This window comes from Penicillium diatomitis, assembly GCF_028827545.1.
Source record: "Penicillium diatomitis strain IBT 30728 chromosome Unknown utg000008l_segment0_segment0, whole genome shotgun sequence".
NCBI lineage: Eukaryota > Fungi > Ascomycota > Eurotiomycetes > Eurotiales > Aspergillaceae > Penicillium > Penicillium diatomitis.
The window spans coordinates 826,954-851,622 of NW_026623180.1; the positions used below are offsets into that span (position 1 = coordinate 826,954).

A 24,669-nucleotide genomic window follows, 5' to 3' on the forward strand; every position below is an offset into this window, starting at 1 on the left:
TCATACCCAAGCCATCATCGTAGATTCGTGGTGCGCCATGTAAGCTCAACTCGTCGCAAGTCGCGTCTTGTCTCGGGACTTGAAATTCGGAAAGGAGCGGCGATGGTCGATGAGAGAGGACACGATGGAAAAAGGCAAACCTTCCCTCCGGCAATTGTCCATCGCGAAAGATCAGGATGTGGAAGGGTTATGTATGGGTCAAGAGGAGCACCCCCTCCACCACACAGCCATACAAGCCGCGACCACCAAATCCAACATCTTGATCCCTTCATCTTCAATCACTAGTTTTCCCAACTTTGCACTCTTGCCGCGGATTCCGCCACCGGCCAATTCCCGCGCCAACGAAAAGTCCAATCGGTCCTCATCCGAGTCATACCCTCCTCCGCTACTCGTGCTTCCACTGCGGTGCTGATTTGGTGGGGGCGGATAGTGATGCCGGAATTCGTTCTGGCGGGAGAATGCAGTTCGAAAGGAGGTGCGACGTATCGGGTGGCCGTGACTCGAAGATGCGCGAGGATTCTCGGCTTGTGGCGACGCTTGATATTGAAGACCAGGCCCGGAGGTGGCGCGTGGCCGAGTGAGTTTGGACGTATTGAGCAGTTGGGTAAAGGTGTTTCGTTTGGTATTGGTGTTGGATTCGGAGCTGAAGATGTGGGATGAGTGCTGGCGCGGTGAGATTGGATGTGGATTTGCTGCAGTTTGCACCAAGTCCTGCGAGGGATGGGACTGTTGGTGGGCCTGCGGACTGCGTGATGCTTGATAATGAAGACTGGCCGCTTGGAAGGGCATGTTGAAGCGAATCTCGGCAACGGTGACGGTCTGATTACCGTCGCTGTCTGCATGTGAGGGATTCCCCGGCGTGGGAATCATGTGTTTGCACTTCAGGCTGCGACCGTTGACGCTGGACGAGAATGTGCATATCCCATTCCATGGTGAATTGAAAGCATAGTAACCGCTCTTCAGCTTCGATCCCTCCAAATTAGGGCCGTGACCCGTCTCTGCTGTACCACGCCAATTACCACTGTGTTGTTCGAATTGCCGTGAGACGCACAATTGGCGGCGGAATTTGCCAGGAGCCGAAGACTGGGGTTTCCCCGGTATTTGATGTGCACCAGAGGGCGCGTTTTTCAGAGCTGCAGGCAACGAAGATCCTGGAGACTGGAACATGCCAGGCGGCAAGTTCGCAGCAAGATCTGCGAGAGACAGCGCTTCTTGAGACCCTGCAAAGCGATTGTAGCCCGGCGTAGAAATCTCAATATCTACGGTGTTGTGGTCTATCCGAGGCGTCGATATTGTTGCCACGTTCCACTGCGAACCGGAGGCAGGATCTCGCCGAATGAGTGTCAGGCGAAAGCCTACATCTCGTCGATGGGCTGGAGCTTGTCGCGGCTGACGGTTGGGTGAGTGTTCGGGGCTTCGGTTTGGCGAGCGAGGACCATTGTTGTGCGACCAACGAGGGGGCAATTGTGGCCGGCTAGCGTCGAGGCTGTACCGACCAGCGGATGCTGCCTCCAACTTTTCCCTCCATACTTCTTTGCTTCGACTCGGGACGTTCTGTAGATTATTTGCAAAGGCACTCCATCGATTCGTCTTCCTAGGCTGGTCGTCGCCAGTGGGCACGTCTTGATGGAATGGGATCTCGACTGTGGACAGGGACGGTACCGCTAGCCGCGAGATGCCGGTGTTCACCGCATCCTCATGACCGTCTCTTTGTTCGCTTTTCTTCTCCGTCCCTGGCCCTGTCGTGGTCGTGGTCGTGGTCGTGGTCGCGGTCGAGGGTGCCGGTGGCGCCAGCGAAGGCACCCTCTCCACTGAAGCGTGCGATCCAGGTAACGGCCGACGAGGCACGGATGGAAGGCGGCCATTCTCTTGGCTCATAGGCGCATGCTCGGTGCCGACGGGTTTCCGGCGGAAATTGTTCAACCGGGCAAGATCCCGTTGCGCAGCGTCTCTCGACGCTTCCGAGTTCTGCGATTGTTGTTTCTCACGCTCGAGCTCGACTTCTTCCAGCAGCGCATCGTCCTCGGGAGTTGCGACATGGAGGTAATACAAGGATGCATTGATGGCTTCCGCAGAGACACTGGATTTGGTGGGCGGCTTAACGGGAGAGAGGAAAATGTCTATTGCATATGCATGCATCCCGCAGTTAGCGCCTATCGCCATCCGGCGTGGAGATTCGACCCTTTCAATTGCCTCGGTGCGGAGCGCGTATGCAGCAGCAGTAGCAAGATTGAGCTCGGCGGACCTTGACAATACCGATTTGCATTGACGTGGAGGTTGCTTGACTGACCTTGACTGCCCGGTACCCTCACAATGTACAGCTCCAATGGATCATGCTTGTCGTGGGTGGGATTGCGCGGATATGCGGGGGGATTGGCGGCGACGGCGGTGATGGATGAAAGCGAACGAGCTTCAACGGGGGGCGGTGGAGTGATCCCAGGGACGGGAGACATGCTTCTTGTCCTCTGCAGGACCCTAATGGAGGGAGATGGGCAACTTTTTGGCCCCCAGGGGTGGACTGAGGGTTCAAGGTTGGAAATCAAATTCCTTGCGACCATCCCAAGTGTAAACAGAAAAGAAACGGGGCACCGCGGCGGGTCTTTGTGAAGAGGCAGAGGAACGACTGGATCCGCAGTGGGGAGGGGCCTACGTAAGTACCGGTGCACAACTGGGTTAACATACTACCCAAGTAGCGTTGAGAGTAGGTGTGAAAGGGCCGAGTTACTAAATTAGAATGAATACTCAACCTTACTGGAGGTGTTGTGAACTTGTGACCGTCTATAGTTGATAGGTTCTATATCCTATCAGGCGGACTGATTTGCTGCTTCTTCTTCCTCGTCCGTCGTTCTTCCACCAAGTTCTGTTTCTTGACAGACATGACGTTCGAACCGATGACGACGCCCACAGGTGTTTGCATGAGGTATTAGGCTGCATCGCCGTGCAACGCAAGGGGATGAGCAGTAGGGCATTCTTGCAGTGCGAGACCATAAGAAGAATGGAAGAGAGCCCAAAATCTCCAGCTCTTGCGGTGTGGCGCAGTCGGTGGCGTTGCCAGGCACCGACGAAACACTCCGACTCACCTCAAAGAGACTCACACTGTTCAAGCCATGGACGGAAAGATCGGGTCGCTATCTGAATAGCAATGGGTTCCGGGTTCTTAAAAAGCCAGTTGCTTCCTAAACGAGTAAGCGGTACTCTTCATCGAAAGACCTGAGAATGAATCTATGTAACTGTTGCGTAGCAGGTGGTATCTTCCAAGACGGTAATTACAGAAATAATCCAAAGGGCAATCTTCTGAAGTCTGGAATAACAGTGGACGAGCGAGACAATGGACAAGCTCAGTGAGAACCAAGTGTGGAAGAGCGTGGAAGAGGACGGTATCGTGCTCGACGCAAAGTTCCCGGTATTGGCGATGAGCTTCAAACGTAATAATGGGTGAACACACACAAGGAGACTGACAGTGACAGCGGATGGATGCCAGAACAGGGATCTGCAGAGAGAGGAAAGGAAAAAGAAAGCACGAGAGAGAATGTACGTAGCAACCGGGCGATAACTCCGGTAGGAAACCGTTCCTAGGAAACGCCTTGGGAATAAACCATATCCAATGTCCAGAAAGGGGAAAGAGGCACATAAAAAAGGGAAGAGGAAAAACAAAGATCGAACCAAGGCCTGGGCAACCATTAAACGACGGTCTCGGCACGTTCTCCTTCTGCGATAACCGGGACGCCCAGGCCTCGCTCGGGGCTCTGCAATACCAGTTGTTCATGACGCCGGGCACGGAGGAAGTCGCTCACAGCACGGATGAGGATAAACCAGCCCACAATCATCAGCACGTAGGAGATCCACTCGTTGGTGGTGATTCCGGACATGGCACCTCCATCACCATCCCCGCTGGTGCCTACCGAGTCAGGGTCGAAGTTGTGGCTGTTGGGATCCGGGGGTGGGACATATTGGTCACCACCATCACCCCCAGACGAATCACTGCCGCCTTTCATGTAGAACCCCCACTGGACGAGAGTAAGGCCGAGACCTGCTCGACTGCCATTCTTCGCAGCGTGGGTGGTGTGCAAGAGATAGGTCAACAAGAAGCCGACGAGCTGGAAGGACATGGAGATCATGGCATTCCACACGAAAGAGAAGACGGATCCGACTGGCAGTCCATCCACGTAGACCTCGTTGGAAGAGAGACCGGGCGCCAGGATAGTGGTTTCCCAATAGGGCGGTGTCGCATCCGCGGCGGCCTCTTCATAGGACTGAACCGGATCTTTGTGTTAGTGCATATACGACCCATGGATTTCACACGCAGATACGACTTGGGATATACTCACCGGAGGCAAATCCTCAGTCTTTTCTCCACGCTCCGGCTTGGCGGCCAAGTTGGCGAACACACCATCATTAGACGGAGCTACTGACCGACCACTACCTGCCGCAGGTGTGGTGAACGTCGGCAATATCGTTGGGCGGCGCGATAATGGTGAAATACGAGGGGGCTCTTGACCGTTTATTCGGGTATCAGAAGAAGGTGCCGATGGTGCCGGCTGATCGTAGCCAATATGTGATCCCGTATCTGGACTGCCACGCATCAACCGTTGCCTGTCATCGGGCTCTCCGTCCTCATCCGACTCGTCGTCATCACCAAAAGCGTCGGCCAAAGTCTGGTCGTTGTCTTCATGCAATGGATCATTATGGAGGAGTCGCCGCGAAGACGGTGAGGTGGAACGGGATCGAGATCGAAACGAGGGAGGCGGAGAGTTTGGACTGCCGTTGCTGGTTGGGTTCAACGGATATGAATGAGATTCGTCATCTTCGTCGTTGGGATTCACCTAAAATGAGAGGGAGGGCATTCACTGTCAGTATATTGCAAGATATCGCCAGGTCTGGAAGAAAGGGGAGTGACGGAGGGCCGTCCGGCAGAGTATGAAAGTCAGCCAGACGAGGGGAGCGATGAGGGAGAGTGACGAACCCGTTGATAGCGCTGCGAGCTCATGACGAGCTTAGCAGGAGAATCGTCCGCAGAGGAGCAAGAGGACGAAGGGTATGTATATCAGAGTCGCAGAATGAAGAGGAAGAGACAATCAAAATAAACGGAAGACGTGAGACAACGACCGAAAGAGGAGAATGGAATATGCGGATAGAATCACCGGGGATCAGCAGGGCGTCGAGACCGTCAAGAAGAGGAGTCTCCGGATTTTAGTGGCCTTGTGACCGCCTGAGGCATTCAATGAGTAATCCTCTCGAGTTCCAGCCCGTCGACGCAGCCACAACGCGGATGAGGTGAGTTCCGGGCGAGATGTGGCGCTGATTAAGCAGAATCACGGGGATCTCGGGCTGTCGGCGGTGGGCTCCTCCGGTCTGCGACGGACTGATTTGCCTCGTCTGGATCGGATCTGATCGCAGCTTCGCAGAAGCGGTTCATGTCATCGAATTGTGACCGCATCACATCCATATCTAAGCAAGAGTAGCTCGAACATACATCTGAACTTGGTTCTGTTTCACGACCTCTCTCAATAGTGAACCCTTGGAAAGAGTCTTGTGTCGCAGCTTTTACCCGTCAACTTTTATTCAACTACTCTACCTTGATCATGGCCAAACCACAGGTACGCATCGCGTCGCTACTTTGAACTCCCAAAATTCTCAGTGAAGACGATATTGCAAGAATAAAAGATCTTCAGAACCTATCATTGACATCTCGACCCTCAACTACAGTCCCTCACTCCGCGTTCCCTCCAGACTCGCCTTTCCCACATTCTTCAACACTGGCCCCAAGATGCCGTGCGCCCAGCTTCAGTCTCGGTGCAAAGCTATATTCAAAGGCAACTCCGCGATAACCAGAACTCCACGACGACCACCCCTTCCTCATCGCGATCTACATCCTCCCCCGAGCCGGCACTCAAGCCTCTTCCTCCGATCTCTGAATCTTCTGTGAACGCGCTATCCGCTCTATTGGAGAATCGCTTCGCGAACAAGTTCCCATTGTCTCAAAAGATTCGCTACCCGGCGAGTGACCCGGAATACTACGACAATCTGATTAAAGAGTTCGAAGAGGCGCCAAACAGAGATTGGTTTGGTCGCTTGCGCAAGCGTTTGGGTGGTTTGTTGCGATTGCAGTGATTGCAGAGGATCGACTTGTCTGGCGCCGGTCCTTGAGTTGTATGATTATGGTGCTGATGTATCTTGCTCCTTTCCATTATTGGACTCGATTATTATAAAGAGAAGGGAGGGCTCTGGCAGCTTTTACCCTCACATTGTAACAATACTCGCGACTCGTGAGAATCTATGCGACTCAAATACGACTCGACTCAATCATCTTCTTTCTCTGTCTACTAGAATCTCTGCTATCCATGACGACTGTTGCATTTCAAGGCACGATTCGCTTACGATATATCAATGTCTGGATGTAGGTAACGGCTCTACTCAAGATCAACACAGTGGGAAGAGTCACACATCACCATCAGATATATTTCTGCCAGAGTCCTTGTACAGTAAGGTGTATACCACGGATATCATCCTAAATCGTCGGAACAAATCAAATGCACGCTGAGGGGGTAAATCGAAACATGCCAAGGTACATGGGAAAAGAAAATTCACAAACAGTATCCCCAGATTAAGGTGGTCTTTTTACAACATAGGCTTCAGGTCATCGGCAACCTTGAAAGGCGCCTCGGTCTTGGCCTTGACCTCCTCCACAGTCACACCATCCGCAAGCTCGATCAGCGTCAAGCCGTCGGTGAAGTCGACGTCGAAGACACAAAGATCAGTGATGATACGGCTCACACAAGCGGGTCCGGTGAGTGGGAACTCGCACTGCTTGACAATCTTGGGGTTACCCTTCTTGTCGGTATGCTCCATCGTGACGACCACCTTGGTCGCAGATGGGTTGGAGACGAGGTCCATGGCACCACCGAAACCCTTGATCTTGCCAGGCAGCATCCAGTTGGCCAAGTCACCCTTGGCGCTGACCTGCATAGCACCAAGAATGGTCAGATCGATGCGACCGGAGCGAATCATGCCGAAGGACTCATCACTGCCAAAGACCGAGGCACCGGGCTTCAGGGTGACAGTCTCCTTGCCGGCGTTGATGAGATCGGGGTCCTCCTGTCCCTGCTTGGGGTAAGGACCGAGACCAAGAATACCATTCTCAGACTGGAGAGTCACTTCCACAGAGGGGTCGACAAAGTTGGGAGCCAGCATGGGCATACCAATACCGAGATTGGCGTACATGCCGTTCTTGAACTCCTTGGCTGCGCGGCGAACGATACGCTCACGCTTGTTGGCAGTATCACCCTTGCCCAGGGCCGATGTGTCGGCACCCTCTTCCTTGGCGAAGGTGTACTTCTCAATCTTCTTCTCAGTGGTGCTCTGGATCACGCGCTTGACGTAGATACCAGGTAGATGAATCGCAGCAGGCTCGATCTCGCCAGGCTCCACAATGTGCTCCGCCTCGACAATGGTCATCTTCGCGTTGCGGCCCATAGCGCCGTTGAAGTTGGCCGCGGCATAGCGGAATTGACAGTTGCCCAGCTTATCCGCCTTCCACGCCTTAACAAAGGCATAGTCACCCTTGATGGACTCCTCCATCACGTAGCTCTTGCCATCGAAGACCTTGGTGTCGCGAGCGTTGCTGTAAAGAGCAACGGTGCCGTCGCTGTTGTGGCGCAAAGGAAGGTCGCCGGTCTGCACAACGGTACCAAAGGCAGCGGGAGTATAGAAGGCGGGAATGCCCGCACCGCCGGAGCGGCAGCGCTCAGCGAGTGTGCCTTGGGGAGTGAGTTCCAGCTCAATCTCGCCGGTCAAGTACATGCGCTCGAAGGTCTTGTTCTCGCCGACGTAGCTAGCAATCATCTTCTTGATCTGCTTGGACTGCAGGAGCAGACCCAAGCCTGACCCATCAACACCGGCATTGTTGCTCACCACGGTCAAACCCTGGATGGAAGTATTGTCTCGGACCGCATTGATCAGCGTATCTGGCACACCGCAGAGTCCGAATCCACCGGCGAGAAGTGTTGTGTTTGACTTCATGTCCTTTGTGGCTTCCTCGGCGGAGGCGAAGACCTTGTTGATCGCGGCGCGACGCAGACTGCTGGAAAAGTTCCGCGCAAGGAAGCGCTGGTGCTGTAATGGCGAACAATCATCAGATCAACTTACTGCTCACATGTCCCAAAATTGAGGTTGTGACACAGTAGAGTGCAGACGTACCTTGACCGGGTCCGATGAGAACTGGCGCGCGAAGCGCAAACATGTCGCTACTTGAGAAGGCATGGTTTAGTGTTGGTGACTGACCAAACGTACACTACTGCGAAGCTGTTCGTCTAAGGAAGACGAAAAGAAGAGAGCCAGTTCGTGATCTTAAGACTCAGAGTGGTGTGAAAGCGGAGCCGTCATCGGCAGGTGGGCAGTCTTATAGTCCCGGGGAGCGGCAATGATTGCGGAAAGAGAGCCGGATGCTTCCTTGTGCTGGGCCTAAACATTTCCCCGGATAGTTCCCCGCACGAAGCGTCAGTCCTTCTCCAAATTCATTTTGCCGCACGCTTCAGGTAGCTACAGGTGTTTTCTCGGATGGTCGAATTGGGTTTGTTTAGATTTGCAAGCGATTCGCTGATGTGAGATGCTCGTGAAGCCTTTGAAGCATAAATTTTTATCTATGTCCCTCCCACGACTCCATTCTTCTCGATGTAAGGTGGCCCACTACTGCATCCGTTCAGTTGCGACAACAGCCGAGTTGACAGCCGATCCGGCTTCCGATCCGCGGGCCGCTGGTTAAAACAGATGCCTTAGCAGCTTCAGGCATGAACACATGGCCAAACCTGGAGCCGATTGACCGCCTCAGGCAATCAACCTTTTGTATTATTGGGCCACCTTACCTTGCCCGAAAGATCCATTAGATGGATACCTTCCCCAGTAGCATCACGAGTACGCAAAAGCCATGATAGTTCTTGACTCATATAGTCTATCTGCTATGCTGAAGAGAGTCTGCTCATCTTGAACGGCACGAATATTGATTTGAATGCAAAATGGAAGGAACAATACCATTCTGGTCATCATGTCCTGACCAAAGCTTGCCCTATCTTTATCGCTCTCTTGAGGTTCATTGAATCAGCGGCTTCCTACGTAAAAGCTGGAGCCTGACCCCTCATTCTTGACCTGGATTGACTATGAGAGACTGCTCAAAAAGTGCCATTGCCGATTTCACACCAGTATCCAGTTCGGATGCTCTGGGGTTCAACAGGAAACCTCGCTACTCTAATTGCTCAGGATAGAAAGACTCCGGGTCATGTGAATGGCGTCAGATTCGTTTTCCTTTCCGAGGCAAGCTCACTCACATCGCTGGATTGAACATTTGCGTGTTTTTTAAGGGTCTGATTTGATCGCAAGGAATCCGCATAATCTCCTTCAAGGCGTTTCATTGAAAAGTTCAAATACATCGTGGTATCATTGGTCCCATGCGCATTGACATAAGACCAGAAAGACTATGCAAAGACGACGCAGTGTCGCCATGGAGAGATCCAGAAAACAAATGCAGACGCCTTGAGGGGACTGTCAGGTCGGTCCGAAGCAGCCGGAACTGTGAAGCAATCGGAAGCGTCGACTACGACAGCGATAGCGGGCCAAGATATTCAGCGGATCTTGGAGCTTTGTTCGCCCCATTCTCACAACACTTACGTTCACTTGCTGTCTCCGTCAACCTCGGCGATCGTCTCTTGCATGGGCTCCCCTTCGTAGCTTGGGGGGTCCGAAAGGGTGTGGTCAATGTTGTGCCCTGGAGATTGCACATCTTCCATGGGCATGACCCCGTCAAAAAACACCTCACTTTGAAATGGCTCTTGCTCGTCAATGTCCCGCCAAACTGGGTCCACGAGGCGATTCTCCATGGAATCCCTGATGTAGACGAGGAAGTAGGGCGTGGGCGGATTGTCAGTATCGGTGTTCCCAAAGATTTCGTCCTCATTCTGGACCTCGGTCACGTATTCGTCGTTGTATTTGCGCCAGATATTTCTCTGGAAATCACGAATGTAAATCCAGTAATGTCCGAAAGAGACCGAGCCATGGTGTACAAACACCGCATAAAGTTGGTAAGGGAGCTTAGTCAGATCAGAGAACTGATTCTTGATAAGCTCCTGGATGCGCGAGACCTCTTGATCGATAGCTGTCGGTGGTAATTAGCACTTTGAGAAATCGACAGCCGGGGCAACGAAAGCGCCTTACTCTGCAACTCCTTCTGTACTGTCTCGCAGATCTGATCAAGATCACCAAGAAGCGTAGCATCGATCTCCACTTTGTCGGGGCTCTGAATTTTCGAAATCCCTTCAAGCGCATCCCTAGTAGCACGGAAGAGATCTGTCATCGCGACTGGCTCATTTTCCTAGAGGACATTAGTCTCAAACTGGAACAATCCCCGCTCTCTGCCCAAAAAGACACGAGAAAATCCGTACCTGCTTGCGCAAGAGTACCGCGCGACGGCTCTCAAGATCTCGGAGCTTGCTCTTCCATGCCCAGCACTGCCGGCGACGACTCATGATGTCATGTCTCGTTGTATCCATGTAACGGTCCAGATAGATGGTCTGATATAGACCCAAGTGATTTGTGGACTTGAAGGACCGTTTCTGCACCGGATCAAACTGCACGCGCTGCACCTGGATCTGAAGAATCGGGGGAATCCGTGTGATTGATCCGTATTGCTCAGCTTCGCCATTTTCAACACTGATCTTCTGGGCGTCAAAGGCTCCGTCAATGGCTGCGTAGATATCACGCGGTCCACCAGCCACATCCACCTTGATATCGCACCACCGTTCTTCCTTGGACCGAGTGCCCCCAGCAGTCGAAATGTATGATCGCGTACAGCCATAGAATAGACTGCAATCTATTAGAAAATGCACTCAAGTGAAGTATGTATGGCGCTCACTTACTCTTTGATTTGATCACCCTGCTCACCGTCAGGTTCAATCCTCAGTGGCCTGATCGCACACTGGCTCTGGAAGAGAACGTTGTTGATCACTTCCGTGACGTCTTGCTGGGCACCAATTTCAACCTCTTCAATCAATTGCTTCCGGCGATCATCTTCGGAAGTCAGGCTAGGGCGTGGGGGGACAGGGGGTGGACGCGCTGGAATCTCAGCCAGATTGGCCCCAGCATCAGTTGGGTCGCCTGTCCTCTGCTTTTGATCTGACTCAGCAGGCAAGAGCACAGCATCCTCAACATTGGCATCTTTCATCTCCGTATCATCTGCACTACCAGTCGGCTCGGAGACCAATGTTGCATCACTGCCAACTTCACTGACGTTGGAGCTGGTCGGAGCTGGGGTTATTGAGTCCGAGGTGATTTGTGCATCACTCCCTTCTTCAAGGATCGGCTGAGGAGGTCCAAGAGGACCGAGAACTGGACGGCCATCAACCTCACCAAGGGTATGCGATCTGGAAATCGTGGACCGCCGACGAATAGCGGCTTCACCTCCAGGGCTGATAAGAGTTAAACGGGCTAATTCTTGGCCCGGCGCCACAGATGAAGTTCTGGAGGTGATCATGCTGTTGAACAGTCCACGAAGCTCACTCATGACTAAGAATAATTAGACTCGCTTCCCTGTATCAAATCTATAAGCCATATCAACAACAAGCTGCGGGCCACTTACATTTAAGAGACCGTTCTACCTCCTTCTTTGCAACCTTGCGAGAACCGACTTGTTTTTTTGAGATACCTTCGTCATCATTGACATCCATCTGATGGTTTTCATAGTGCAAAACCATGTCGCGGAAAGGGCGGACGGAAAAGTAGAACTGGAGCAGACTGTTCAGGTAGCAGGTGTTGCCGATATTTTGCAACCCAACCGGCCAATCGGACAATTTACGATCGGGCTCGTTGGAGATGCCAGCCATCTGGCGCAATACCGCACTGTCCATAGCCTTGGCAATGACTGTCAAAGCGCGATTGTAGGTATCGACCTGGCCTGGGTTCTCATCGACACAAATAGTGTAAGCCGCCATGATGGCACCATCGTCAACAGTCCGGTCAGGAATTTGAAGCCGTCGGTACGCTTCACCGATGTCCATATCCCCGGCTAGGGCTTCGCCAGTGTCAAGGAAATGTTTCAGCAGGGTCGAATTTCGAGCAGAGGCGATGATTTGGACGGCACGATTCGCGAGGTCGACGCACGCTGGGTCATCGTTGAGTTTTGCAGTGTACATGGTGAGTATGAAGTCATCCGGTGTACCACGCGGAGCTCCCAGATAATCATAGGCTTGTTCAACCGTGGTGATCTGACCTTGAGACACAGCCATGAGGCGTTCACTGCCGAGGTCGAACCCGATCCGCCACAAATGCAGTCGTGGTAAATCCTGCTTCTCTATCGGCAGAGAACTCAGATAAGCGTAGAATTTGCCAACAAGAGCATCGTCGTCAACTTTGGGTACTTGCTGAAGTGGCTGGTAGCCAAAATAATGCCATGCTTCAAGGAGATCATCGTCTGTAAACTTTCCCTCGGCATAGGCATGTTCAATCGCCTGGTTGAGAATTTCAAAATCTTCACCTCGACGAACCAGAGCAATTCCTTTGAGACTCTGCAAGTACAATGGGGCATTTCGTGGATCAAGAGCGACCTGAGACTGGTAAGCGTTGACAATGCTGCGGGCATCCATGTCCTCAACAACGCCAAGATCCTCGTAAAATCTATGTGGTGAAGCCGAACAGTCAGGTTCCGGAATTATATCGAGTCATAGGGGTTCAAGGTCGTTGATACTTACGAATCGGATGCCATCCCGAACTCGTGGGCTCTAGGTGACCGTGAATCTAGTTGAGGCGTTAGTATCCAGGAGAATTGCGGGAGGGAAGCGAGAGATATGCACGAACAAGTCAAAGCTTCGAGAGAAGAGGCCAGATATTGATATGCCGCGGCGGGTAGGGCAGGGATGTTGACACCCTTCTTCTCGGCGGCTGGTCGCTGATGGAGCAAACAGAGCAGTTCAATCAATATGTCATCAATGAAGACTCGGCCGGCGTCGTAATATGGACGTGTGATGTCTACTTTCGGGCTGGGTGGCTGCCAGCTACCAGCATCCTTCAAACGATGTCAATAAATCGGGGTATAAAGAGCAGATTCCGGAGGGCGGGTGAGGGACGAACAGCGTCATATGCAAATCCAAGGTACTCCAGCACGTCTCGACAGCCGGCACCTTCTAATCCAAAGGAGAGCATGAATCGTTTGTTTGATGATGAAATAGCCTTGCTACGCTCTTGGACATGCAGCGCGTTATGCAGGTAAAGGCGCAAATTATCCAGTACTGTGATCGGCTCTGGAATTGCCATTCCCTCGAGTCGTTCTGGTTGCGCCGCAATGGCCTCCGATGCACGCGCATGAATCACTGATGAATCACACAAAAGTCTCACGAGCGGCTTCGTGAGTAGCGGAGAAAGAATGCGAATGGAGACTACTGTTGCGCAAGAAAACCGAGAGCACTGATAGTGATAGGTCTCTTCGACTTGCCCACTCTCCAACCCCTCAATGAACACTTCATGTCCCGACTGTCTACCTGATTGATAGACGAAATGATGGAGATGCTCCCCCGGCATCGGGACGGCGAATCCGCTACCACCAGAGGTGTAGTTGACGACCACCTGCAAGTGACACCGACATTTCGAACAAATGGCTGCTACTTTGCAAGAAGCTCCGGGTCTCCGCCTCTCTTCCGTGCTCAGCAGCGATGTCTGATTATCTTTCGTCACGTATTCGTGTCGGCAGGCATCCGGCGATATGGAGCTGGTCGATTTGTCACCTTTCTTCGGGTGCACCGGCGGCACCTGTGATAGCAGGTTGAGTCCTGTGCCTGGCAGATGGGCAGGATCATAGAGCTTGATGTCCTCGGCAAGACGAGGAGCTGTCTTGCCTATATATTGTGATATCACATCGTGTCAGCCATGTGTTCTTTGATGTGCAATCACGAGCGCTCGGCGCGAGCTCTTACCAGGCCGTTGCGGGGGCACCATTGCGAGCGAACTGCTATGCAAGTGCAGCGACACTTATCGATGTTTTTGGCTTCACAAACGGTGAGTGTTGGTGCCCCCAAGTCACCCCGGTCATGAAGGCTGCTTTGCACAGGCACGTGTTTTGGCAATTCCCTACTCTCAACAAGACTTGGCGAGCTTGCGGGGAGACAGCGGGGAGCCCGGCGCGCTGTGGGCGGTTATTGTCTGATGATTCTCCAAGTCAGTGCTCGCAACTCAGCAAACATTTGTTGAGCAAAGCTGTGGGAGTATGATAGAAGAGCTTCGAAATGCGAGTCGAATGTAGGAAGGGCAACTTGGAAGAACAAGTTGCGACTACACTTCAGCATCTTCCATGGCAAGCTCCATAAGCTCCATCAATAGTACCGACGCAATGTTCCAACACGGGCGGTGTGATGGGCGGTGCGAAGCTGCAAAACGGGAAGTCCGAAATCCTAACCCGACCAGACCTCCGTCCGGCTTCGAGTTCCTTTGCAGACGATCGCGACCTAGACACAACATGGCGAACCACGAAGAGGACCACCACTATCATCCTCAGGATGCGATCTCAGCAGCTATCAAAACTACCATGATGACGGGTGGAATTGGTCTGTTCGCCTCGGCGGTTCAGAACACCCTGACCAGGCAAAACGTTGGCCCGCTGGGTGTCTTCATGCGCAGCGGTGGTACCATTACAGCCCTTGGTACGGCACCTTTCATTGAGACGCCTTTTCAGGGACACTGATTCTGATAATGCTTACTTGCAGCTGCGATGGGTGGTACCTATGAATTTGCCAAGATCGCATCGGCCAACCTACGTGAGAAGGAGGACTCTTTGAACACCGCGATTGGCGGTTTCTTCTCGGGCTCAATTCTGGGTCTTCGAGGTAAGTTTGATGCGCAAGCACGGGGAAATGGTCGATCTATGGAGCGCTGAGGGTTGATCCTGTTTCTAGTTCGTTCGCTTCCCGCTGTCCTTGGCTACGGTGTTGCGCTTTCGGCCGGCATGTTCGCGTTCGATTACACTGGTGGCTCCCTGTTCGGTACCAGCAAGGATAAGGATGTGGATGAGTTTGATCGTCGCACCAAGCTGCGCAAGGCTTTCCAGACTCCTGGTGAACAGACCGTGGCTGAGCTCGGTGAGGGTCGTGGTATGTATACGGGCAATACTATGCTCGCCTCTCTTTTTCCCTCTCGCTCTATTGTTCATGAAATCATCCGTACTAATTGAACGATGTTTAGGAATCTACGGACCCAATTACGAGGAGCGCCGCGCGGAGCGAATCAAGGAGGCGTATGGCATTGACGTCCCTAGATCCCCAGTCCCCGCATCATAAAATCCGCGATATCCTTCCTTCCATTCTCCTTCAGCCACTGTTTTTGCGTCTCCCTACTAGTTTTGTTGTGTAAATTACCCACTCCTCCATGGTGCTTCCTAAGCATGCAGGAAATCTCAAATTTCTTCCAAAATATCCATCCATCTAGAGTATATGACGTAGGCCTCACCTGATCTTGAAGAGTCGTGTAATATAGATCCGACTAGGAGGGGTCGCACGGATATCATTCTGGGTGGTCTGCCCCGCGGAGGCTCAATTGCCCATCATCAGAAAGCTGGTCCACTGAACATTGATGTCCAGAACCAGCTTCCTCTTTCACAAGGATACTGTCGGGGGTGAGGATTTCCTGTAGGTGGCTGAGCTCAGTTCGACCAAATCCATTTACCAATAGATTCCTAAATAGGCGCTTGCTGTGTGGATGTCGATGGACCCGTCTGCTCCCGAGGTCGGGTTCTAGTTGTTGTGGCCTCTGGCGAGGCACATTTTCAGTCCTAAGACCACTTTGGTCCTAGGATAGCTAGTATCTTAGTGTCCCTGAACAATGTCATCTTACTAGGTAGGCAGTGTCCCTGAACAGTGTTAGTATACTAGTAGACTTGAGAGGTCGCGTCTGAATCAGTGATTGCTACCTATTAGTGACTACAGTCAGAGAGTTTCCACAGGACATGCATGTAGTATAAAGACACGATTTAAAAGACGATGTCAAGAGAGATTTCCAGAGGAGAGAGAAGGAAAGGAGACTTCTGTCTGCGAGCGATAGCAAGGAGGAAAAGCCTCGTATATCACCTGACTATCTACTAACCAAGCTGGTCCTAGACTAAGCAAGTAAACACCTCATCTGGAGGGATGAACTTATTCCATCAAATGTCATTCAACTTTGGTGGATCACTTTAACGCTCTCTTTTGTAGGAAAGATGAGATAGCCTTCTGTCCTCAACCTAGATCACCACTTCACCATCTTCATCACAGAAAGAAAAGACAAGACATTTTTGACAGAATGGTTTCCCAGCTTGAGCGAATGGCTCCAAACTACACGGCAAGAGTTAACTCAATGCTGAGTGAGACTTATTACGAATTGAGTTGACGTCGATATAGGAACTGATCTGGGCCCCTGGGTACGTGAATGAACTCCCTTCAGTACTTTGACACTCGAATAGAGGCGATCAGTCATCGATGAAATGATAGGCAAAGTATGTGTAATTGGAGGGCATTCGGAACGGGCAACACGAGCGATGCACATTTTGGCAGGCCGCACAGACACGGTCGACTCTCAAGGGTCCAAATCGGATCCGGGGGCTATGAACGGAAAATAGCCGTCGATTAGCAAGAAGAAGGCCGCGGAGGCATGGGCTGAAGAACCGGACTTCAAGAAGATGATGACAAGCCACAATCCTGAGATTGCGCAGGCTCTCGTATCAGGGCACTCCGATGTGGCTGATATCCTGCATTCCTGCTCAAAGAGCAAGCGGGGTGGTTGGGGCGTTTCGAGCGTCCAGAGGGCATTTTGGATCAATTTCTCATGTCTGGCGAAAGATACTTTTTTTGGCTTATCTTCTTCTACCAGTCTGTTCTTCTCTTCTTGTCCTTCCTGGTTTTCAGTTCTCCCTTTGTGGTGGTATCTGGCGCGGTCTCTTCATGTATAATTCGAATTCACATACTGGATCTCACAAAATTCATTTGCAACTCACGCGGCCTATTATGAGGAGTGATCAGCAAGCAGATTAATACATTTCAAACCCCCATATTTAAGTAAGCTGACATAGTACCTAGTACCTACTACCTAGTAGGGAGGTTCAGAGGAACGCTATCTGGCAGCTGTGCATTGCAGCACGTGCGATCATCTGTCGGAGGTCCCACGTTCATCTCCTCGTCTGTGCTCATCGAATCGCCTCGGGTACCAAAGTGATGTCTGGTGGATTTGACGATTTAGTTAGGCCCGCCAATCGTATTACGCATTCTGCTCTCCCCAAAGTCCTCCAGCCTCAAGCAAGCCCACGAGGCTCCGTGGCTCCGTCGTTCATTTGGTGGGTAGTGGGTAGTACTCTAAAATTGTATTTCATCAGGGGGGGGGATCGCACTCGTGGATTGTCTGTTGGTGCGAGGCTGTGGCCACGCCTCGGCCTGGCAAAGCCACCTTCGTCAGCCACGTTGGCGTGTTAGGCAGACAAATGGTGAGTTCATAGGGTCCGATCAGAAACACTACCCGCACGGCGGAAACAAGCTAGTGGATGATCGCAATGATGCTCAAAGGTGGATACAAACCACCCCCAGAGGGGTGCACTCTGCACAGGCCCTGTACTATACAGCCCGATTCGAGTCAAGCTGTAAGTAGTGGAAGGATGAGTTGGTATGTCTGATCGAGTGCTCCACTCCCTGTTTGTGTAGGTCGTTTGGACCTTGTCTGTGCGTGTCCGGCAATGAGCAACCTGGAGATGTGATAGACATCGGACCTCAAGTCACGATGAAGATGATATGACTCCATGGCCAAGGTTGTGCCTGTTCACCTCCCAGGTGCCCTCGACTTGAGTGGATGGATCGAGAATTAGACATACGCAATTATGCGGGATTCGCCTCATCGGCATAAACGCTCGCCAAGTCAGGCCCAACTTCGACGTCAAGTACTGCGATCTGGTGCGAATAAACTTTGTGGTGGTACTACCTACTCCCCTAGTACCTACCTTTTACGGCTTACACTTTACAGTTCTTCGACTGGAGTACTTGCCCCTCGACCCATAGCCGGGGCTCCCGAGACCCGGGAAGCAAGGCTTCAAAAGGTGGACGATTGAAGTCATGGGTGGAGGTGGGACCTCGTGGTGCAGTTGGAGAGACCGACAGGGCCGTCCGCTTTGGTGTCACCGAATACTTGGATACGAGGCAAACCCAGGAGAGGGTGATGATGGTGGGAACGTGAAGAGGGCATCGGGGTCACAGAGTTGCACTTGCCGAGAAGATGAACAGATCAACAGATGAACCGATGAACCGGTGAACCGATGAACCGATGGGATCATGGGATCCTGGGCAAGACGGAGGATGTAATGGTTCATCGTGGGTATACATCATGACTCTCTGTGACGAACCGTAAGGTAGGCCGGACTGCTTATCAGGCCGAGCGTGGACGGACTGATTGGGTTTGCCGGTCGTCATCACTCGATCGCGTCCCTCACCCTTTCGTAGACGTCATTTCCCCCATCTCTCATTTATCCTTTGGTGCGCCTCGGTCACCCCCGTTTCTGCAAACCCCCAATTCATTCAAGACAGCCTGGATCGGCTGAAGTTGAGCAGTCGGTATCTATTTTTGAGCTGCATCTGACTCCAGCGGTGTCTTCCTTCTTTCCCCTCGTGCTCCATCCTACAGCCCATCGTCGCGCCATCGATATTACTGTGGGGCAATCGAACTGATCCTCCCGTCATCCCAGCGTGCCTGGTCGCCGAACTCCCCGCAAATTATCGCAAGCCGGAGCAGTTGCTGGGTCGCCAAAGGGTTCCCCCCTTCTGTGGATTGAGGCACCTGAAGAGAGCAAGCACCAATTTCCCAGACACATTGCAAGTCCATGACGTGACAGATCAACGTAACCAATCCCCCGATCACTCGCGCCAGTCACCCACCCGAAAGTGATCACCTCGTCTCCTGTATCGAGCCCGCTTCTCGCCCGTGAAACAGAGTCCGAGTCTCTGCCTACTTCGACAACGTCCTACACCTCTCTGTGCTCTCGCTGCACCCGCCAGCATGACTACGGCCGCACAGCCGCAGACCCCTCTGCACGACTCCTACTCCATTCCTCATCCCCATGAGTCAGGGGCAACGATTCGAGGATACAGCGGAGTGCGGTCTTCCTCGCGTCCAAGTTCCTACGCCGGTCCTAGTTCGGCCTACAACCCCAGTCAGGAACAATCCAATCAATTGGCCCACAACCCGCGCTTCAGGGAGGACTTTGAGGCGGCTAGTCGTCGGAGCTCGATCCTCATGGATGGCCAAGCTGGCGGCAGTGCTCCGGTTCAGCGGTCTGCCTCGGTTATGTCCCGAGGTCCATCGCGCTCCGGCACACTTCAGAAGAAGTCCTCGTTGAGCCGGAGGAGCAGTTTGCGCCGAAGTGGAAGTCGTCGGTCAACACGCGCGGGGAGCGTCCGAAGCCTCAGCCTTGGGGCTCGTGAAAGATACAATCCGGACGGCGAGGACGACAGGAACAATGTCTTCGCGGTTCCAATCCCCACCCACGGAAACCCCACCGAGGTTTTGGCGGATCGGTTCCAAGGTATGTCGCCATCCCACTCGTTGCAGCCACTATCAGCGTGCATCATTGACTAACTCATGTGTACTTCCGCTTAGCCTGGCGCAAGGTTCTCAAAGACCTCATTGCCTTCTTCAAGGACATTCAAAAGTCATACGAAACTCGGGCCAAGCTCTTCCAATCTGCCACCAGTGTCATGGGCCACCACTCCATGCCACCAAATTTCCTGGAATCTGGTGGCCTTGCCGACGCGCATGATATTCTACAACACTTTCACCGCCAGGGACTGGCCGAGGCCCAAAAGGCGGCCGACGTCGAGGTCGAGGTTATCAGTCAATTGACTGGACTGCGAAGCGATCTTCAGAAGAAGACCAAGGAGATCAAGAGTCTCTCTGGCGATTTCAAAAACACCGTCGACAAGGAGGTTGAAGGCACACGCAAGGCCGTGCGCAATCTCCATGAAGTGCTCGGCCTGGTGGACACTGACCCATCAGCCACATCGGGCAAGGGTGACCCATTTTTGCAGCGTCTGAACGTCGATCGCCAGATTGAGAAACAGATTGAGGAAGAGAATTACTTGCACCGGGTAGGTTCAATGCCCAGAACGGCATTCGTTGTTGCTGCTCACCAAGTGGAATATAATCATTTCAAATTCTAACTTCGTCTTTCTTAGGCATACCTGAACTTGGAAAATTCGGGTCGCGAACTCGAGTCCATCGTTGTGAGCGAGATCCAAAAGGCCTACAACGCTTACGCAATCATCCTGAAGAAAGAAGCGGACGAGGCGTATGACACTGTCGAGAAGCTCCGTGCTGGCCCAATCTCTATGCCCCAGGATCACGAGTGGAACGCCTTCGTTGCCACCAGCTCCGAACTTGTCGACCCGCGCATTCCTCTGCGTAATGTTGACAGTGTCACGTACGATGGCATCGATCATCCTGCCGCGGCCGAGGTTCGGGCGGGCATGCTCGAGCGCAAGAGCAAATATCTGAAGAGTTACACTCCGGGATGGTACGTGCTGTCGCCGACTCACTTGCACGAATTCAAGTCGGCCGACCGAGTCGCCTTCCAGACCCCGGTCATGTCGCTCTATTTGCCTGAGCAGAAGGTCGGTACTCACTCAGAAGAAAATTCGAGCTCCCACAAATTCCTGCTGAAAGGGCGTCAAACTGGTGCGATGCATCGCGGTCACTCCTGGGTGTTCCGGGCTGAATCGCACGAGACCATGATGGAATGGTACCATGACATTGCCAAGCTGTGTAACTCGACCGGCGAGGCTCGAAACGCGTTTGTGCGCCAGCATGTGCGCAGTGTGAGCGGTCGTTCCACCCACAGTGATGTGATGGAAGATGATGAAGCCGATCAGACTCCCTATTCAGCCGGGTCGGTTGTCTTGGCTCAAGAGCGACCCACCTCCGCCACCCGCCAGCCCGGCGGAGCCTTCCCGAGTGACGTCCAGATCGATCGACAACTTGCTGCTCCAATGTCCCCTTCCAGTGAAAACAGCTCGAACGGCCGAGATATGATCGCCGCTGCTACGGGATTGCCAGATGGCACCGGCGAAGCGGGACCTGCTCGTTACTATGGCGCTGGCGAGCCCGAATTGGCCACGTCTGACGCCCGGGAGATCGATGACGGCTCCACCCGGGTGGATCCATCGCGCTCCCAGATGAATCGCCAGGACTACACCCGCCACGGCAGCTACTATGGTGACTGGATGGGGCCGGCGGCCATTCTTGCGGTGCAGCAACAAAATCAACAAAAGCAAGCGGCCGAGCCCGAAGTGAGCGACTACCAAGAGCGGCCTGAAGAGCAGAAGGCCGTCGAGGGTTCCGGTGGTATCTATCAGGCAGGCGAACACCACGATACCAGCGACCGTTACGACATGAATGATCGTTATGACCCAATCGATCACCAGGACGCTCCCGCTTCTGGACAGAGAGTTCGGCCGGAGAGCGTTTCGACTGTGCCGACCAACACCAACGGCACCGACTACACCTACAACACCATGGCTACCTCGATTGATGAATCTCCCGAACTGGGTCCCAAGGGTACTGCCGTAGCTAGTAGTTCGACTCCTACTGCGGCTATTCCGCTTCCCATTCGCAACTTGGAGCAAGAGTCTCCCGCAAGCAAGCCCGACTCCGCCAACATGGGTCAGCCGACGCGCGCGCCTCTTGTACAGCTTGATAGCGTCCTGTCTATTGACCAGAAGATTCCCGGTCGCTATCCCCCTACCAACGTGGCGGCCTAATTGCCTTCTGAACTATCTGTCCTTCCTTCATGTGTCGCTGAAGACTTGTCTGTGAGATTGCAACATGCTCTGCCATGATCTGGGATTTCCCATCTTCGACTGCCAACTACTTGGGCCTTTTTCGCTTTTCGTACTTTGTACCCGTCACTGTTTCGCGTGACCTCATTCTCTGCCCATTCCAAGGTTGTGGTCAGCCACCGCTTGTAGCCGTGCCTCGTCCGTCCGGGCACTGTGGGTTGAACTTTGACGTGGCTGCAGGGACTGGACAGATGGGCTTCTCCCCTCTGTCTTCGGCCCCCGGACGACCATGTTCATTCGTGTGCCCGACCCGGGACTTGGATGCTCATGGAGGGCCCTGATCCGTCCCGTCGGGCTTTCCAGGGTTGCATGAGATTTTGGGGTTCTCCGTTCTTCTTGATGATCACCGTCGTGTTCTGTCTTTTGGTGAGACCTGGGCGGTGCATTCTATTCGTCTTGTCTTGAGTGGCCTTTCCCACCACACCTCTTTACGCGTCCGGCCATTTGGTATCTGTTCTATGACTTTGACCTTGATTTCTCTGAAACTTTTCTTCTGCTACGACCTACATACGAATTCACTTGATATTCCTTCCGATTGTTCTCTCCCTCTCCCTCTCCCTCGCAGAGGACTCGTGCAGTAAATCCCACTCTGCCTGTTGCGGCTAGCATCCACGTGGGCGAACGGTCTCGTGTCGGGCTGCTCTGTAGACATTGTTCATCCTGTTCGGGCTGGCCGTCCGTTCCGCAGACCGTCTTTCGGGAGATCGTCCCTCGACATCTTCGGGCTCGGGGCCATCGCGCACGCCTCCCGGACGGCCCTGGGAAACCTGGGGTCTCACCATTGTACACCTTCCGTTCTCTCGTAGTGCGCTTCTGACCTGATCAATTGTACAGTACGTGCATAGAATGACCGAGCACGTGTGCACGTCCATTCCATAACGTGGGCCAATTGAGCTATTGTGAGCCTGCCTCTGATGTCGTTTCTTAAGCTGATGCGTTCCAGTATCGCGTCCCAGCTGCGGTGCCCTTGCTGGGTAGGTACTTTTGACCACGCCGGTGACCGTTTTCCCCAAAGGACTCGAGGCACCAACTCGCCCTGACTCGAGCCTCTTCTGGGCCCTCTGAAGCCCCGATGGCCCCACGTTGATCATCAGGTGCTCGTGTCGTCCACGGCATCCCCCTCCCAGATCGGCACTGCTCTGCTCGGCACTGCTCTCCTCCTGCTCATTCTTTCTGTTCCCTCCGGTAAGTCAAGAGTGTCTTCGTCTTTCGTGGAATCTCTTCTTCTCTCTTTCTCTTCCTTCCCCTGCCGCCGCTGCCCTTTCCTTGTCCCCTCAATTCCTCCTTGTCCAACGTCCATCGCCCCATCTCGGCCACGCACCGCCGATTGTCATTCTCCACGACCCGCACGGGGCCAGATCTCAGTCTTTGTGCTCCCCGAGTGTGACTCTTGTACCACCCTCTCCGGTGTCAATTGGTCCCCCCCCCCCCCCTTCTTCTCGCAACGATGGGTAAGCATCTCCATTTGCTCCTCCACTGCCGCCTCTGGTTCGGGCCCTGGCCGCTGCGCATGCCATTCAATGTCCTTCGAGTCCTCGACTGGGCATAAACTACGTGAACTATGTGAACACGTCTTCCCACCCGGTCTTCCATCCCCCAGCCAAAAGCCCCAGCTCCCACTCTGGATCGACTTCCGGTATGACAGACTGATCGGTCTGTACATACTAAACCCTCTTGTACCCTTCTCCCAAGCCTACTTGCCCCGTTGCTCTGTCCGACTTGGGCGGCCTCGCTGCCCTATTCTCTCCATGAGGCCGGCTGCATGACAATGGTCCTCTCCTGCTTGACCTGCTTGACCTGCTTGACCTGCTTGACCTGCTTGACCTGCTTGGCCTGCGTGATCCATTCGACCATATATGCATTGCTGCTGGGATCCCGGCCGCCCGCTCCTCTACATGGACGGTGTTTCCCGACACGCTGTGGTGACCGTGCATGGTTCACCATTGCATTGGTCCTCTCCTCTCTGCTCGTCCGTGTGCCGCTGATCCCGCCCGTCATACTCGGCCTCGTACATTCCTCTCCTGCTCGGCCCTACACAAAACACAGGCCGGCTTCTTCTCTGGACTCTGTACCTTTTTGCCTTTCTCATTCTCTTCTCTTCCTTCCTGGCTTGCTCTCGTCTCGCTGTTTCGGAACTCTCTCAACCTTCGTTTCAACCGACGTCCAAGGTCCTTCCCCCTCCTCCCCCGTTCGTTCCCCTCCGTTCCAAACCTGTGCCCGTCCCATCACTGCTCCTCCAATCATCACCTGCATCGCCGCCTGGCCCAGTGACTCCGTTGCTGGCGGTGTTCGTCGCATTCTGGTCCATCCCGTCGCCGAAGCCCCTCACTTTTTCCTCTTCTCTCCTACTCCGTGTCGATTTGGACCGCTTCGCTTCCTTTCACGCCCTTGCTCACCCTCCTTCCACCATACGTCCCAATCCCTTCTCCGCTATCCCATGCCATTTGGTTGCTAATTGTTCAATTGTGTGGTGTCGCCATTCCAGCAGACGTCTATCGACCTCATCAAGTGAGTATGATCTTTCATTAAACTACATTTCTTTCTTGTTGAATGTTGCGGCCCAACCGCTGGGGGGGGGAGCCAGCACTTCCTGATGGATGTGATGCCCCGGCAGCATAGGCCGGGCGCCAGCTACGGAGAGAGAAAAGAGGCGAGACCCACGCATGGCTCCCCATGCCGCGGCGTTATCGTGATCAATTGCGGGGCGGTTACAATAATGCCTGAAGATCACTCAACGTCCGGATGTGCTGCGGAGCATCAGAGCATCCGACCTTGATCTTCAAGAGGGTGAACCGGATGAGGG

At 53.4% G+C, this 24,669-nt stretch overlaps 8 protein-coding genes across 8 annotated transcripts; 3 read left to right on the plus strand and 5 right to left on the minus strand.

Annotated features, from left to right (window-relative positions):
• Positions 1-198: 198 nt before the first annotated feature.
• On the minus strand, positions 199-2,453 carry N7539_006318 (uncharacterized protein; the record flags this gene model as incomplete). The annotated part of the gene is made up of 2 exons (XM_056935920.1): positions 199-2,245; positions 2,320-2,453. The coding sequence occupies 2 exons, from the start codon at positions 2,451-2,453 to the stop codon at positions 199-201; spliced, it is 2,181 nt and encodes a 726-aa protein (XP_056788844.1).
• Positions 2,454-3,680: 1,227 nt separating this feature from the next.
• On the minus strand, positions 3,681-4,987 carry N7539_006319 (metal homeostatis BSD2 family protein; the record flags this gene model as incomplete). Its single annotated transcript, XM_056935921.1, has 3 exons — positions 3,681-4,253; positions 4,329-4,823; positions 4,964-4,987. 3 exons carry the CDS (start codon positions 4,985-4,987, stop codon positions 3,681-3,683), a joined length of 1,092 nt encoding a protein of 363 aa, XP_056788845.1.
• A 595-nt stretch (positions 4,988-5,582) lies between these two features.
• N7539_006320 (ubiquinol-cytochrome c reductase complex assembly factor 2) lies at positions 5,583-6,111 on the plus strand (the record flags this gene model as incomplete). Its single annotated transcript, XM_056935922.1, has 2 exons — positions 5,583-5,597; positions 5,707-6,111. 2 exons carry the CDS (start codon positions 5,583-5,585, stop codon positions 6,109-6,111), a joined length of 420 nt encoding a protein of 139 aa, XP_056788846.1.
• Positions 6,112-6,618: 507 nt separating this feature from the next.
• N7539_006321 (3-oxoacid CoA-transferase) lies at positions 6,619-8,259 on the minus strand (the record flags this gene model as incomplete). Its single annotated transcript, XM_056935923.1, has 2 exons — positions 6,619-8,112; positions 8,197-8,259. The coding sequence occupies 2 exons, from the start codon at positions 8,257-8,259 to the stop codon at positions 6,619-6,621; spliced, it is 1,557 nt and encodes a 518-aa protein (XP_056788847.1).
• Positions 8,260-9,662: 1,403 nt separating this feature from the next.
• On the minus strand, positions 9,663-13,971 carry N7539_006322 (ubiquitin-specific protease UBP2; the record flags this gene model as incomplete). Its single annotated transcript, XM_056935924.1, has 9 exons — positions 9,663-10,144; positions 10,204-10,360; positions 10,431-10,851; positions 10,905-11,550; positions 11,624-12,657; positions 12,732-12,777; positions 12,838-13,045; positions 13,111-13,871; positions 13,950-13,971. The coding sequence occupies 9 exons, from the start codon at positions 13,969-13,971 to the stop codon at positions 9,663-9,665; spliced, it is 3,777 nt and encodes a 1,258-aa protein (XP_056788848.1).
• Positions 13,972-14,488: 517 nt separating this feature from the next.
• N7539_006323 (Tim17/Tim22/Tim23/Pmp24 family protein) lies at positions 14,489-15,305 on the plus strand (the record flags this gene model as incomplete). The annotated part of the gene is made up of 4 exons (XM_056935925.1): positions 14,489-14,672; positions 14,736-14,855; positions 14,925-15,119; positions 15,211-15,305. 4 exons carry the CDS (start codon positions 14,489-14,491, stop codon positions 15,303-15,305), a joined length of 594 nt encoding a protein of 197 aa, XP_056788849.1.
• A 3,727-nt stretch (positions 15,306-19,032) lies between these two features.
• N7539_006324 (SLM1 family PH domain-containing protein) lies at positions 19,033-21,788 on the plus strand (the record flags this gene model as incomplete). Its single annotated transcript, XM_056935926.1, has 3 exons — positions 19,033-19,558; positions 19,633-20,120; positions 20,208-21,788. The coding sequence occupies 3 exons, from the start codon at positions 19,033-19,035 to the stop codon at positions 21,786-21,788; spliced, it is 2,595 nt and encodes an 864-aa protein (XP_056788850.1).
• A 1,815-nt stretch (positions 21,789-23,603) lies between these two features.
• N7539_006325 (uncharacterized protein) lies at positions 23,604-23,810 on the minus strand (the record flags this gene model as incomplete). The annotated part of the gene is made up of 1 exon (XM_056935927.1): positions 23,604-23,810. The coding sequence occupies one exon, from the start codon at positions 23,808-23,810 to the stop codon at positions 23,604-23,606; it is 207 nt and encodes a 68-aa protein (XP_056788851.1).
• Between the last annotated feature and the right edge of the window lie 859 nt (positions 23,811-24,669).